Here is a 15977-nt window from a genome sequence, read left to right as displayed (position 1 = left end):
ATAGATGATAGATAGATAGATGATAGATAGATGATAGATAGATAGATAGATAGATAGATAGATAGATAGAAAGATAGATGATAGATAGATAGATGATAGATAGATGATAGATAGATAGATAGATGATAGATAGATAGATAGATAGATGATAGATAGATAGATAGATAGATAGATGATAGATAGATAGATGATAGATAGATAGATAGATAGATAGATAGATAGATAGATAGATAGATAGATAGATAGATAGATAGATAGATGATAGATAGATAGATAGATAGATAGATGATAGATAGATGATAGATAGATAGATAGATAGATAGATAGATGATAGATAGATAGATAGATAGATAGATGATAGATAGATAGATGATAGATAGATAGATAGATAGATGATAGATAGATAGATGATAGATAGATAGATAGATGATAGATAGATAGATAGATGATAGATAGATAGATAGATAGATGATAGATAGATAGATGATAGATAGATAGATGATAGATAGATAGATAGATAGATAGATAGATAGATAGATAGATAGATAGATAGATGGCATTAGCACTTAGACCTATATTCTGATTTACAATGCTTTACAGCCTTCTCTAAGTGGCTTACAGAGTTAACATCTTTCCCCCAACAAATTTGGCTCCTCGTTTTACCCATTAACTGCTGGCCACCCTTGTTATTTCATTGTTTTGGCTTGTCTCCCTTAGCTTCGTTATACTTAGGATTCATGATTTTGTTTATTTATACCCCATGCTTTCACTATTTTTGCATTATAAATACTTTTCGTGAAGCATTGTCAAAAGGTCATCAAGTTTGGGTAGATCAAAATTGATTGATAGATTGATTGACGGCATGCCACTAGAAGTTTAAAATACTGCTTTGCTACCCTTTGTTTTTTTTATCTCAGGGCCGTCTGGTTCAAAATTGCTCAAATCCAGTGTGGCCATCAAAAAGAGAACGAGGCATGACTGAAGGGAGGATGGGGGCTGACTTCTCTTTTTATAGACACAATCTTTTTTTTGCTTGTCAGGTTTCTCCAAAAATACTTTCTCACGCACCTCCAAAGTCAGTCCTCCTATGGACTCATGTACAGTGATACCTCATCTTACAAACGCCTCGTCATACAAACTTTTCGAGATACAAACCCGAGGTTTAAGATTTTTTTGCCTCTTCTTACAAACTATTTTCACCTTACAAACCCACCACCGCTGTTGGGATGCCCCGTCTCCGGACTTCCATTGCCAGCAAAGCACCCATTTTTGCGCTCCTGGGATTCCCCTGAGGCTCCCCTCCATGGGAAACCCCACCTCCAGACTTCCGTGTTTTTGTGATGCTGCAGGGGAATCCCTGCAGCGTGAAAAACGGGCGCTTCGCTGGCAACGGAAGTCCGGAGGTGGGGTTTCCCAGCGAGGGGAGCCTCAGTGAAATCGCAGCATCGCAAAAACACAGAGGTCCGGAGGTGGGAGGGGAGCCTCAGGGTAATCCCAGCAGCGCAAAAACGGGTGCTTCGGCTGGCAAAAGAGGTGAATTTTGGGCTTGCACACATTAATCGCTTTTCCATTGATTCCTATGGGAAACATTGTTTCATCTTACAAACTTTTCACCTTAAGAACCTTGTCCCGGAACCAATTAAGGTTGTAAGACAAGGTATCACTGTACTTATTTGTATTTTCTTTCCTCCTGCAGGTGGGTGGAAATCGAAGTAGACAACTTGACCTGCATCCAATACTGGGTGCAATACCTTCGGCTGCTCCAGGAGTCCATTTGGCCTGGCGGAGTCTTGCCCAGGTTGCCCAAACCAGTCAGGACGGAAGAGCAGAAGACTCAGGCTAAGGAACAGGCCCTGCAGATTCTCATGACAATACTGCCTGGTGGGTGAAGCCCAAACCCGAATCCTAACCCAAACCCCTACAAGGTTTTTCTCCTTGTCGATAGCCGTGGGAATGTCCTGGAGGGACAATGCTAAAGCCATTCCCTGATCCCTGTGAAAGGTGGTAGTTTGAGGAAGACTGTGTTCAGTTCTGGAGACCTCGCCTACAAAAAGATATTGACAAAATTGAACGGGTCCAAAGACGGGCTACAAGAATGGTGGAAGGTCTTAAGCATAAAACGTATCAGGAAATACTTAATAAACTCAATCTGTATAGTCTGGAGGACAGAAGGAAAAGGGGGGACATGATCGAAACATTTAAATATATTAAAGGGTTAAATAAGGTCCAGGAGGGAAGTGTTTTTAATAGGAAAGTGAACACAAGAACAAGGGGACACAATCTGAAGTTAGTTGGGGGTAAGATCAAAAGCAACATGAGAAAATATTATTTTACTGAAAGAGTAGTAGATCCTTGGAACAAACTTCCAACAGACGTGGTTGGTAAATCCACAGTAACTGAATTTTAAACATGCCTGGGATAAACACAGATCCATCCTAAGATAAAATACAGAAAATAGTATAAGGGCAGACTAGATGGACCATGAGGTCTTTTTCTGCTGTCAGACTTCTATATTTCTATGTTTCTAAGAGACACGATCTGGCTTTTCCCCAAGTTTGTGGGGAGTGGGAGAAAAATACACTGCTCAAAAAAATAAAGGGAACCCTTAAACAACACAATATAACTCCCAGTAAATCAAACTCCTGTGAAATCAAAGTGTCCACTTAGGAAGCCACACTGATGGACAATCCATTTCACATGCTGTTGTGCACATTCTGTACTTTGTACAGAACAAAGTATTCAATGAGAATATTTCATTCATTCAGATCTAGGATGTGTTCTTTGAGTGTTCCCTTGATTTTGTATTTTTTTTTTTGAACAGTCTATAGTCAGACTTGCAAGCTAAAATAAACAATTATAGAACTACCGTATGTGTCTATGGAGATTCTCAACCATACAGGTAGGAGGAGAGGAAGTGGAGGAGAAGAAAATGTGTAGCTTGGGGTCCTTGGTGCTCTCTTCAGTTTGGTAGTTTTCTTACAAATGCAGTGATACCTCGTCTTACAAACGCCTCGTCATACAAACTTTTCGAGATACAAACCCGGGGTTTAAGATTTTTTTTGCCTCTTCTTATAAACTATTTTCACCTTACAAACCCACCACCGCCGCTGGGATGCCCCACCTCTGGACTTCCGTTGCCAGCAAAGCACCAGTTTTTGCACTGCTGGGATTCCCCTGAGGCTCCCCTCCATGGGAAACCCCACCTCCGGACTTCCGTGTTTTTGTGATGCTGCAGGGGAATCCCAGCAGGGGAATCCAGCAGCGCAAAAACGGGCGCTTCGCTGGTAACGGAAGTCCGGAGGTGGGGTTCCCCAGCAAGGGGAGCCTCAGTGAAATCACAGCATCACAAAAACACAGAGGTCCGGAGGTGGGGTTTCGAGGACTTTGGTGTTTTTGCGATGCTGCAATTTCACTGATACTCCTTTTGCTGGGAAACCCCACCTCCAGACTTCCGTTGCCACGAAGCGCCTGTTTTTGCAATGCTGGGATTCCCCTGCAGCATCGCAAAAACGCAGAAGTCCGGAGGTGGGGTTTCCCATGGAGGGGAGCCTCAGGGGAATCCCAGCAGCGCAAAAATGGGTGCTACGGCTGGCAAAAGGAGTGAATAATAATAATTATTATTGGACAAGAAGTAAAATGTATTCAAAGAAAAACCAGAAAGTCCAATTGCCTCTTGAAAAATCACCTTAATAGAGCATTGATGACGTTACCTAGTAGGGGTCACGAAACTTCTGCAAAAACCCCACCAAGCTCAGAGAGCACCAAATATTATCTTCTGCGGGAGAGTATCTCAATACAGCTTATTATCTCAATACAGAATTATCTATTCTTCTAGAGCAGGGGTCCTCAAACATGGCAACTTTAAGACTTGTGGACTTCAGTTTCCAGAATCCTCCAGCCAGCTTTGCTGGCTAAGGAATTCTGGGAATTGAAGTCCGCAAGACTTAAAGTTACCAAGTTTGAAGACCTCTGTTCTAGAGACTCTTTCGTCATCTAGGCAATCTCCCAAAAACTAACCCACCTTAACTTAGAAGACAAACAGAACTGAACCAACTCCCCCCCAGAGATTAGAACTGCCCCCACCCACCCTGTCTTTCGTAAACTACTTAAGACTCACTACTCAAGACTCACTCCGAGTCTGCGGAGAGGGGCGGCATACAAATCTAATTAATAATAATAATAATAATAATAATAATAATAATAAGCCGCCAGGCAGGGGGAATTAAGATATTCCTTCCCCCAAGGCCATTACAAGTTATGTACGGTATGTTTGTGTGTATGTTTGGTTTTATAATAAGGGTTTTTTAGTTGTTTTATTAATTGGATTGTTACATGTTGTTTTTTATCATTGTTGTTAGCCGTCCCTAGTCTACAGAGAGGGGCGGCATACAAATCCAACAAATAAATAAATAAAATAAATAGAAAACCTATCATCCATTATAACAATGTCATTTGGCGGGGCCCAGGGGAAGAGCCTTCTCTGTGGCGGCCCTGGCCCTCTGGAACCAACTCCCCCCAGAGATTAGAACGGCCCCCACCCTCCTTGTCTTTCGCAAATTACTTAAGACCCACCTTTGTCGCCAGGCATGGGGGAGTTAGGTTATCCTTTCCCCCTAGGCTACTACAAGTTATGCATGGTATGTTTGTGTGTATGTTTGGGGTTTTTTTTATAATAAGGGTTTTTAGTTGTTTTTATTAATTGGATTGTTCGTGTTGTTTTACCACTGTTGTTAGCCGCCCCGAGTCTGCAGAGAGGGGCGGCATACAAGTCCAATAAATAATAATAATAATAATAATAATAATAATAATAATAATAATAATAATAATAACAACAACAACAACAACAACAACAACATGCGAAATTGCTCCCAAATGGGCTTCTTTCTTGGCTATGTTTCATCCCTATAATTTTTTTTAAAACCAGCATGCTAATAATAATAATAATAATAATAATAATAATAATAATAATAATAATAAACCATAATCATGCCCATCAAAGGAAGCGCTTGATTTGAAAACTGCATACTCTGATACAGGAGGTGTCCTGTCAGTTTCTGCATCTCTAAACATTTTTTTAAAAGTTTTTATTTGCTTTTATGTTGAAAAGACATACTGTACACCAGTGTTTTTCAACCAGTGTGCCACGGCACACTAGTGTGCCGTGAGACATGGTCAGGTGTTCCGCGAAGCTCAGAGAGAGAAAGAAAGCAAGAGAGAAAGAAAGCAAGAGAGAGCGAGAGAAAGAAAGCAAGAAAGAGTGTGAGAGAGAAAGAGAACAAGAGAGAGAAAGCAAGAGAGAGAGAGAGAGAACAAGAGAAAGTAAGCAAGAGAGAGAGAAAGAGAGGGAGGGAAGGAGAGAGAGAGAAAGACAGATGGAGGTAGGGAGGGAGAGAGAAAGTGAGCAAAAAAAGAGAGGAAGGAAGGAAGAGAAAGAAGGAGGGATGGAGAGAGAAAGAAGGAAGGAGAGAGAAATAGAGCAAAAGGGAGGAAGAGAGAGAGATAATTTTTTTGTCCAAACTTTTTTTAGCCCCCACCCTCCCCCCGTTCAATGTGCCCCAGGGTTTCGTAAATGTAAAAAATGTGCCGCGGCTCAAAAAAGGTTGAAAATCACTGCTGTACACGACACACTTTTGGAAAGAAAAAACATGAAAAGAAAAATCACAAAAAGAAACAAACATAAAACCTCGACGTTCCAAAACATTAAAAGGCCTGGTTAAAAATTGTGCTTTGAATCTCTTCCTAAAACCCTAAATAAGCAAAGAACGGCTTGTTCCATAACATAGGCTCTGTTCTGGAGAAAGCAGAATTAATCATTGATGTCAAAACAGGGATATTTTCCCTAAATATGTGTTTGTCTGTGGGATTCTCAGCTGCTCAGATCTTGGTTGTCCCAAAGGTGCTTTTTTTTTTTTATGAGGCAACTGGACTTTGTGGTTTTTCTTTGAAGACGTTTCGCTTTTCATCTGTTGCAACCTTAGCAACAGCCGGGGTTGCTCCTGATTGGCCAGTTCTGGGAGCGGGAGTTTCTGGAGCCCGGATTGGCTGCCGTGCCTGACAGACAATATAAAAAGATGCCAGGCGTGGCTGAGGTGTTTTTATTCAGTTTCTGCTTTGCTGTTCAGTTCTAGTTCGTGCCTGCTCATTAATTCCTTGTTAAGTCAATAGAGAGTTATTTCAGAGTTCCGATTGTGATATATAACATCATCCAAGACGTTTCTTCAGCTCTGACTGGATGGTGGGGGAATGGAAGACAGCTGGTCATTTGCTTTCTTTTGAGAGAGTCATTGAGGCCACCTGGAGGTTTATCTGTGTCCTCAGGGGAAGAGCCTTCTCTGTGGCGGCCCCGACTCTCTGGAACCAGCTCCCCCCAGAGATTAGAACTGCCCCTACCCTCCTTGCCTTTCGCAAACTCCTTAAAACCCACCTTTGTCGTCAGGCATGGGGGGACTGAGATATCTCCCCCGGGCCTATATAATTTATGTATGGTATGTTTGTAGGTTTGTCTGCTTAAAAATGGGTTTTTTTAACTATTTTAAATTTTAAATTGTAAATTATTAGATTTGTCAGGAACTGTTTTTATTGTGCTGTGAGCCGCCATGAGTCTACGGAGAGGGGCGGCATACAAATCTAATAGATAGACATGCTAGACAATTCAAAGTGCTGGGACATAACAGAGATGAACAGGCGGGGGTTGCTACTTAACGCCACTACTACCATGATGCATGCGCAGCTTTGGGTCACCGATGTGCACAGGTGCACCTTTTTTGCAATTTTTTTGCTTCCGCGTATGCACAGAAGCAAAAAAAATATTTTGTTTATTTTATTAATTGGATTTATATACCACCCCTCTCCAGGGACTCAGGGCGGCTTAGAACAATAGGTTACAATAAGTTAAATCCAATTAATTAAAATCACATAAAATCCCGAGTTATATTAAAATCAGTCACACCCATTCGCACAACAACCATACAATCATTAGTTGGCCGAGGGGCTAAGGTCTAATCCCCCCCAAGACTGGCGGCATAAATGAATCTTCGGATTCTTGTGGAAGGCAAGGATGGGGGCAATGCAAATCTCTGTGGGGAGCTGATTTCAGAGGCCGGGGCCCCCACAGAGAAGGCTCTTCCTCTGGGCCCCGCCAAGTGACATTGTCTAGTTGACGGGACCTGGAGAAGGCCAACTTTGTGGGACCTAACTGGTCGCTGGAACTCATATGGCAGAAATTGCTGTAATCTAACACGCACATGTGCTCCTCGCAAGATTTTGCTTCCTGTGCATGCGCAGAAGCTAAATCTCACTGGGACATGTGCGCATGCAGGCGACACAGAGCTATGCACACAGTTCCATTTTTATTACCAATAACGCAGTATTGCCCGTTCCGGGTAGCAACCAAATACTGACTGTATCCCTCCCCCTCTGTTGAGAGTTGGCTGTTCAATTTTGACCTAGTTGGCCTCTTTGACCCCTCTTTCAAACCAGTGTTCCTCTCTGTCCAAAATGTGGACTTTTCTGTCTTCAAAAGAGTGGGCTTTGTCATTCATTCATTCATTCATTCATTCATTCATTTGATTTGTATGCTGCCCCTCTCCGTAGACTCGGGGCGGCTCACAACAACAATAAAACAATTCAAGACAAATCTAATAATTTAAAAACTTTTTTAAAAAACCCGTTATTAAAGCAGACATACACACAAACATACCATACATGAATTGTATAGGCCCGGGGGAGATATCTCAATTCCCCCATGCCTGACGGCAGAGGTGGGTTTTAAGGAGTTTACGAAAGGCAAGGAGGGTGGGGGCAGTTCTAATCTCAGGGGGGAGCTGGTTCCAGAGGGTCGGGGCCGCCACAGAGAAGGGACCCGCCAAACGACATTGTTTAGTAGACGGGACCTGGAGAAGGCCAACTCTGTGGGACCTAATCGGTCACTGGGATTCGTGCGGCAGAAGGCGGTCCCGGAGATATTCTGGTCCAATGCCATGAAGGGATTTTTAGGTCATAACTAACACTTTGAATTGTGACCGGAAATTGATCGGCAACCAATGCAGACTGTGGAGTGTTGGTGTAACATGGGCATATTTAGGTATGCCCATGATAGCTCTCGCAGCTGCATTCTGCACGATCTGAAGTTTTAGATGCAGATGGACCGCTGAATCTTGTCCTGATGGGTTTGTTCTCTTGTTCTCAAAGATAAACAAGAAGTCCAGTTGTCTCTTTAAAAAGCAACTTTGGGATGCCCTGTGTTGCATTACACTGCTACCCTGTTTTTCTTGTAAATTCATGCTAGTCTCTCGATTCCCACAGACCCGCTCCAAGAATTCTTAGGTGTCAATAAATGTCAGCAAAGCTGGAGTCTCGTCTTAGAATCCGTGCAGCATCCAAGCATCAACAGGTAACTTTCTCCGTATGATACCAAGATTGGAAAACGAATCAATATTTACACCAGGCAGAGCCATCGAATAAAATAGAAAGGGAGTCCTCAACTTAAGACCAAAATTGGGGCTGGAAAGTGCCATCAATAAGCCAGGCGGTCGCTAAGTGTGTGATTTGCCACCTTTTTACTCCAGTCAAGAGTTATCCTGGAGACTATAATATACGAAAAGCGGTTGCAAGAACTGGGCATGGCCAGTTTAAAGAAGAGAAGCACCACGGGGGGACATGTATTAATTAATTTATTAATTGGATTTCTATGCCACCCCTCTCCGATGACATGATAGCAGTGTTGCAATACTTGAGGAGCTGCCACAGCAAGGAAGGGTTGAGTTATTTTCCAAAGCACTTGAAAGTCAAGGAATAATGGATGGAAACTAAACAAGGAGAGATTCAACCTGGAAATAAGGAGGAACTTTCTGACAGTGAGAGCGATCAACCAGTGGAACGGCTTGTCTGCAGAGGTGGTGAATGCTCCAACACTGGAGACTTTCAAGAGGGGATTTGTCTAAAATGGAATAAGGGACTCCTGCTTGAGTGGGGGTGGGGTGGACGGGTGGACAAGATGACCTACAAGGTCCCTCTCAATTCTAGGAATAGAATTAGAATAGAATAGAATAACATAAAAGACCTAAAGAGGAAGGGATTCCTGTTTAAGCCATTCCATATTTTTCTCTCGACAGTAAGTTCTTTTCCCGTAATGATTCTGCTCGGTCTAAATAAAGTGACACTATAAAATAACACTCCCCAGCTTGACGCTGGCTGTTAATATGATGTGTTAAAATCCTAACATCTCATTGCGCATGAGATTAGCGAGGGCTCATATAAACAGTTGGCAGGATCTAGCAGGCTTTGGCCGATCTTGAAAAAGCAAAGCGCTTTGAGATCTATTTATTCCTTGGATTTAGTCCTCGGATAAAGGAACCAAAACCATTGTGGAAGATGACAGAGGCAATGTCCTCCATATTGTTGCCAAGAAAACTTACATGGGTTTAACCTCATGATGTCTTGACCTTATTATTCAACAAAACCACATCGCTAAGCCATTGCTAATATTACAGCGGTGATAGCTAATCTTTTTCTTCTTGCGCGCCCAAAATGGGAGTGTGCACGTGTGCTGATACACAATCCCCCATGCGCGCCACATTGCACATGCTCACATCCTCCTTGGGCTGTTTTTCACCCTCAGGCTTCCCTGAAGCGAAACACAGCCCAACAGGCAAATCAGAAGTTTGGAAAAACAGACTTATGATTTGCCGGTTTGACCATTTTTCGTACTCCAGACACTTCAGGGAAGCCTCCTGAAGCCTGGGGAGGATGAAAATGGCCTTCTGCAAGGCCGAAAATCAGCTGGCCAGCGCATGCAGGCGCACTGGAGCTGACATAGGGCAATGTAATATCGGTAAGCTAGACAGAGGGCACCCATGAGTCACTTGACTTTCATTGCTTAGTTTTTGTTGAAGATGGTCAGTTCATTGGTCAGTTTGAATTGCTTTACTATATACAAGAGCTTTGCCCAGGTTCGCCTGGTGCACCAGTTGCGGCCCTATTTGGACAGGGGGATCATTGCTCACAGTCGCTCATGCCCTTATCACTTCGAGGTTCGATTACTGCAACGCTCTCTACATGGGGCTACCTTTGAAAAGTGTTCGGAAACTTCGGATCGTGCAGAACGCGGCCGCGAGAGCTATCGTGGGGCTTCCTAGATTTGCCCACGTTTCTACAACACTTTGTGGCCTGCACTGGCTGCCGATCAGTTTCCGGTCACAATTCAAAGTGTTGGTAATGACCTTTAAAGCCCTACATGGCACTGGACCAGAATACCTCCGGAACCGCCTTCTACCGCACGAATCCCAGCGGCCAATAAGGTTTAGGTTAGGTTTAGGTTTATTGGATTTATATGCCGCCCCTCTCCGCAAACTCGGTCCCATGGAGGTCCATGGAGTTGGCCTTCTCCTGGTCCCATCGACTAAACAATGTCGTTTGGCAGGCCCCAGGGGAAGAGCCTTCTCTGTGGCGGCCCCGGCCCTCTGGAATCAACTTCCCCCGGAGATTAGAACGGCCCCCACCCTCCTTGTCTTTCGCAAGCTACTTAAGACCCACCTAAATCGCCAGGCATGGGGGAACTAAGACATCTCCCCCAGGCTTATTATATTTCATGTTTGATGTGTATGTTCTGTATGGTTTTTAATTGTTGAGGTTTTTATATATTAGATTTGTTCCATTGTTATACTGTTTTTATTACTGTTGTGAGCCACCCCGAGTCTTCGGAGAGGGTCGGCATACAAATCTAATAAATTGAATTGAATTCTACAGCAGTTGGTTGTTCAGTTAGTTACTGGTTGAAATAAAAACAAGTTTTATCTCAGCCGTGAATGTCTGCCTGATCTCTCCGTTATTTCAGGCTACGCCTCGCGGAGTCCTCGGATATGGCTCCACACGCCATCTGAGGCACGTGTGCCATAGGTTCGCCATCACCTCTAGATACGAGCTGCTCCACATGCGAGTATTCCAAGTTACGAGCCACGACGGGAGCGAAATTTCTTTTCGACACCCGAGCTCAAATTTGGGATACAAACCGAGCTTCCACTAGGTGGCGCAAGAATCCTTGCTTCTGGTTATCTCGGAGGGGAAAAACAAAGTCTAAAGCCATTTGTTCCAGATACGAGTTGTTCGACATACGAGCTCCGTTCTGGAACGAATTAAACTCGTATCTAGAGGTACTACTGTACTAGAGTGTTCACCACTTTGAATATTGGAATCTGCTGCCACGTTGGATTCAAAATCCTGCCTTTCTTTTCAGGCACGTCGTTTACTCCCTCATGGACATCCTGATGGAGTTTTTGATCCCCGATTCCCCGATGGAGGCACCCCAAACAACGCCGATAATGACTTCAGTCTGTGGATCTGCTGAGAGAGCTACTACTTCAACACGTTAATTCACACTGTGAGGCAGGCATTAATTCACGTGATACATTAGTGTTGGTCTGATCCAGAACCAATAGATAGATTTATGGTAGAGACCCAGTGGCTCCTATAAAAAATGTTCCAGAGCTGCATAATAAATTCACATTGCTTCAAGAGCCTGGAATAATTGCAAGAGAGTTCAAATGAGAAGAAATAACCTCTTAAATGTGAATAATATGGAGAATTGGATCAGACTTTAGCTACATTCCTGGATAGGTGTAATTTTACTTTCTGCATGTTTTGTTTTAATTTACAGGAAGTTTTGATGCTCCCAAAAGTACTTACATGGGCATTCCATGATACAACCTCTCTGGGTTTTTTCTCCTTCCCAACAAAACCATTCCAATGAGCAGCAAGCAACAATTTAATCTCTGTTTTGTTTTGTTTTTGTATTCTGTACATCATGTATTTGTCCTTGGAACTTAGCAGTATTCCTGGAATTTTAGAACCACCAAGTGAAGAAGGTTTGATTGCGTTCCAAAATTGATGTAATTGGCTCAAGTCACTTGTGTCTGAAGAGGTGACAGAACCAAACTCAGTCATTTTGCTGTTCATCAGCTGGCTTTGAAGAAGTTTATTGCTATATTTGTTTAACCATCTAGGATGCTGTTACTCATTTAGATCATTGGGATGGGTTGCATTTTTTACGATGGACTTGCTACAAAGGCCAAAGCACATTGGATGAATCGAGTTCAGCCATATATAAATGTCTCCAATCAAGAGTTTATGGAGGTATTTCATGGGTTCTTAAGAATGGAGAGAGATATTCCTTTGTTTGTCAGCCTAGATTTAAGTATGTTTGCAAGTGAGGGAGTCCCTGCATTGAATACATGTCAAAATTAAAGTTGTTGTTTGGCTACCTCTTGGGTGATTTTTCTGTTGACATGTTTGGAAAGATACAAAAATCACCAGACTTGATGTCTGTCGAGATTCTCAGTCATCCCAGGTCAGAGGTCTCCCATCCTGGGTCGCAGCCTTCTCTGTGGCAGCCCCAGCCCTTTGGAACCAACTCCCTCCAGAGATTTGCACTGCCCTCACACTCCCACCTTCCGCAAGAGTCTAAAGACCTATCTTTGCCAACAGGCTTGGGGCTGCTCAGACCAACATCTAGCCTTGGCCGATGAATAAATTCATGTCTGACTGCTTGAATACGAGTGGTTGGTTTTTTTAAAGAAATTGGGGTTTTACTATATTTTTTATTTTATATTTCTACATGTTATGTGTCACTTTGTGGCGAGCCTCCATGAGTCCGAGGAACAGGGCAGCATAGAAAACTAATAAATAAATAATAAATAAGTAATTAATTTTAAAAATACACTAGTACCTCTAGATACGAGCTGCTCCACATGCGAGTATTCCAAGTTACGAGCTGCGACGCGAGCGAAATTTCTGTTCGACACGCGAGCTCAAATTCGGGATACGAGCCGAGCTTCCACTAGGTGGCGCAAGAATCTCCTTGCTTCCAGTTAGTCTAAAGGCATTCGTTCGAGATGCGAGTTGATCGACTTACGAGCTCGGGTCTGGAACCAATTAAACTCGTATGTCGAGGTACCACTGTACCTGTTTCTACAAACAAATCGAGCAGAGGATAATTCCAAACGTTCACTCCTTGTGTTGAGTTTGTTCACACATCTTACGAAACTAAAATATAGATCCTTTGATTTTTGAATTAACGTATGAACCTAAATTTTGATGTTTTTAAAACTACAAATACCGATTTAGCATTAATAGGTGAATCCAGCCATCGTGGTTTAAAACAAATTAAGGTTTCTCGTAATATCCAACCTTGAGTTCTGACCTTCTGGTACTTCTACAGCTGAAGTTGAGAATTACTGGAGCAAAATTATCCTCCGAGAAGTTCCTTTATTTCTCTCTTCTTTTCAAAGCCGAGTATTTTTGTTTTAAAGTTCAATATCACTTGACCAAACGGGTTTTTTCCTTCCTGTTCCCAAGATACTTGTGGATCAAATGGTCAAGAGGTGTACTCGGTGAATAATTTTGAAGAATTCGGAAGCAAGGCGAGAGATCAAAGTCCTTCAAAGTTTAAGATGTTTAAGACCCTTTGCAAAGCAAAGAAAAGACTTAGTGAAGTATACACCTTTATTTTTTCAAGTGCTGAAAGTACCTCCTGGACCTTTAGAGAGCTCAGGAAGTATATTTTATCTTAAACAAAGGTCACAGAAATGTGTTTGTGGGGTAAAAAAGAAACATTGCTTTCTGAATACGGACCCCCCCCCCCCCCCCCCGTAATATCATCTTCAATGCAAGTGAACATGTAGTTCTCACAATTCAATATTCCTTTATTTTGGAACATTTAAAAATTCTCTTATTCCCGCTATCCCCGATTAATTATTTTATGTAGTTTAAATCTGGGGGAAAGGCTTATTTCATCTAACTTTTTTCATGAGACTGTAGAAGGAATTATTATTATTATTATTATTATTATTATTATTATTATTATTATTTATTAGATTTGTATGCCGCCCCTCTCCGTAGACTCGGGGCGGCTCACAACAGTGATAAAAACAATACATAATGACAAATCTAATAATTAGAATCTAAAATAACAATAGTACATTTAAAAAGTCTAAAAAGGAAGGAACCCCAATATAAAAACATACATACAGTCATATCATGCACAAAAACTACATAGGCAGGGGGAGATGTCTCAGTTCCCCCACGCTTGACGACAGAGGTGGGTTTTAAGAAGTTTACGAAAGGCAAGGAGGGTGGAGGCAGTTCTACTCTCTGGAGGGATCTGATTCCAGAGGGTTGGAGCCACCACAGAGAAGGCTCTTCCCCTGGGTCCCGCCAGATGACATTGTTTAGTCGACGGGACCCGAAGTTCAGATATCTTCAAGTTGCCAAGGCTGGGAAACACTGGATTAGGGGACTGGAGACTAAAGCATACCACTTCACAATGCTTTTACAACCCTCTCTAAGAGTTTTACAGAGTCAGCCTCTTGCCCCACAACAATTTAGGTCCTCGTTTTACCCACCTCGGAAAGGTGGAAGGCAGAGTCAACCTTGAGCTGGTCAGAATTGAACTGGCTGTGGGCAGAGTTTGCCTGCAATACTACATTCTAACCACTGTAAAGGGAAGGCAGGCGGGTGGGCGGGCAGGAAGGAAGGTAACAATAGCACTTAGACTTATATCCCACTTCACAGTGCTTCACAGCCCTTTCTAAGCAGTTTACAAGGTATAACAAGCAGGAAGAGGGAGATTGTGATCCCCTTATATAGAGCGCTGGTGAGACCACATTTGGAATACTGTGTTCAGTTCTGGAGACCTCACCTACAAAAAGATATTGACAAAATTGAACGGGTCCAAAGACGGGCTACAAGAATGGTGGAAGGTCTCAAGCATAAAGCGTATCAGGAAAGACTTAATGAACTCAATCTGTATAGTCTGGAGGACAGAAGGAAAAGGGGGGACATGGTCGAAACATTTAAATATATGAAAGGGTTAAATAAGGTTCAGGAGGGAAGTGTTTTTAATAGGAAGGTGAACACAAGAACAAGGGGACACAATCTGAAGTTAGTTGGGGGAAAGATCAAAAGCAACGTGAGAAAATATTATTTCACTGAAAGTAGTAGATCCTTGGAACAAACTTCCAGCAGACGTGGTTGGTAAATCCACAGTAACTGAATTTAAACATGCCTGGGATAAACATATATCCATTGTAAGATAAAATACAGGAAATAGTATAAGGGCAGACTAGATGGACCATGAGGTCTTTTTCTGCCGTCAGTCTTCTATGTTTCTATGTTTCTACAGAGTCAGCCTCTTGCCCCCAACAATCTGGATCATCATTTTATCCACCTTGGAAGGATGGAAGGTTGAGTCAACGTTGAGCCTGGTGGGATTTGAACTGCCAAATTGCAGGCAGCTGGCAGGCAGCAGAAGTAGGGCTGAAGTACTGCACACTAACCACTGCACCACCCTGGCTCATACTGTGGTACCTATTTATCTATTCACATTTGCAACTTTTTAAACTGCTAAGCGGCCAAGAGCTAAAACAAGGAACAAGAACTCATCCTGTTGCACAGTCTTAAGCGGGTCTCAAACCTTTCAGCTGATAAGCTCAGCATCTCTAACCACTGAGCCATTGTGTCCCCTGATTCTTACTTAACAGTTGATGAAATTAAGAAGGATTATCTTTTAGGAAGACTCAGCTTTCTGTTTTCTGGAAAAAGCCTAGAGTTCTTCCGTCAGAGTTGTGTCTCTCTGTCGCTTTAGAAGACTCTATATATGTCCTGTCCATAAAGTGGCACCTCTACCTACAAACGCCTCTACTTACGAATTTTGCTAGATAAGAACCGGATGTTCAAGACTTTTTTGCCTCTTCTCAAGAACCATTTTCCACTTACAAACCCGAGCCTCTGAAACTGTAACCAGAAAAGGCACGGAGAAGCCTCCGTGGGGCCTCTCCAAGAATCTCCTGGGAGGAAACAGGGCTGGAAAAGGCAGGGAGAAGCCTCCATGGGGCCTCTGTAAGAATCTCCTGGGAGGAAACGGATGGAAAAGGCAGGGAGAAGCCTCCATGGGACCGCTCTAGGAATCTCCTGGGAGGAAACAG

General features: G+C 42.8%; 1 protein-coding gene across 3 annotated transcripts in view; it reads left to right on the top strand.

Moving 5' to 3' along the window:
* The window catches only part of SNX19 (sorting nexin 19), a 60270-nt gene extending 48014 nt beyond the window's left edge, over nucleotides 1-12256 (top strand). The window contains exons 9-12 of one of the 3 annotated variants that reach the window (XM_070765165.1): nucleotides 1697-1881; nucleotides 8305-8392; nucleotides 11234-11377; nucleotides 11654-12256. In XM_070765165.1, coding sequence (XP_070621266.1) covers nucleotides 1697-1881; nucleotides 8305-8392; nucleotides 11234-11369 — 409 coding nt within the window. In that variant the 3' untranslated portion in view covers nucleotides 11370-11377; nucleotides 11654-12256. Of the gene's footprint in view, nucleotides 1-1696; nucleotides 1882-8304; nucleotides 8393-11233 lie in introns of all 3 variants that reach the window. The other 2 variants (XM_070765164.1, XM_070765166.1) reach the window with 2 other exon arrangements.
* The last annotated feature ends 3721 nt before the right edge of the window (nucleotides 12257-15977 follow it).

This window comes from Erythrolamprus reginae, chromosome 12, assembly GCF_031021105.1.
Source record: "Erythrolamprus reginae isolate rEryReg1 chromosome 12, rEryReg1.hap1, whole genome shotgun sequence".
Lineage (NCBI taxonomy): Eukaryota > Metazoa > Chordata > Lepidosauria > Squamata > Dipsadidae > Erythrolamprus > Erythrolamprus reginae.
The sequence above is the reverse complement of the archived record's forward strand: the minus strand, read 5'-3'. Positions and strand labels throughout refer to the sequence as shown.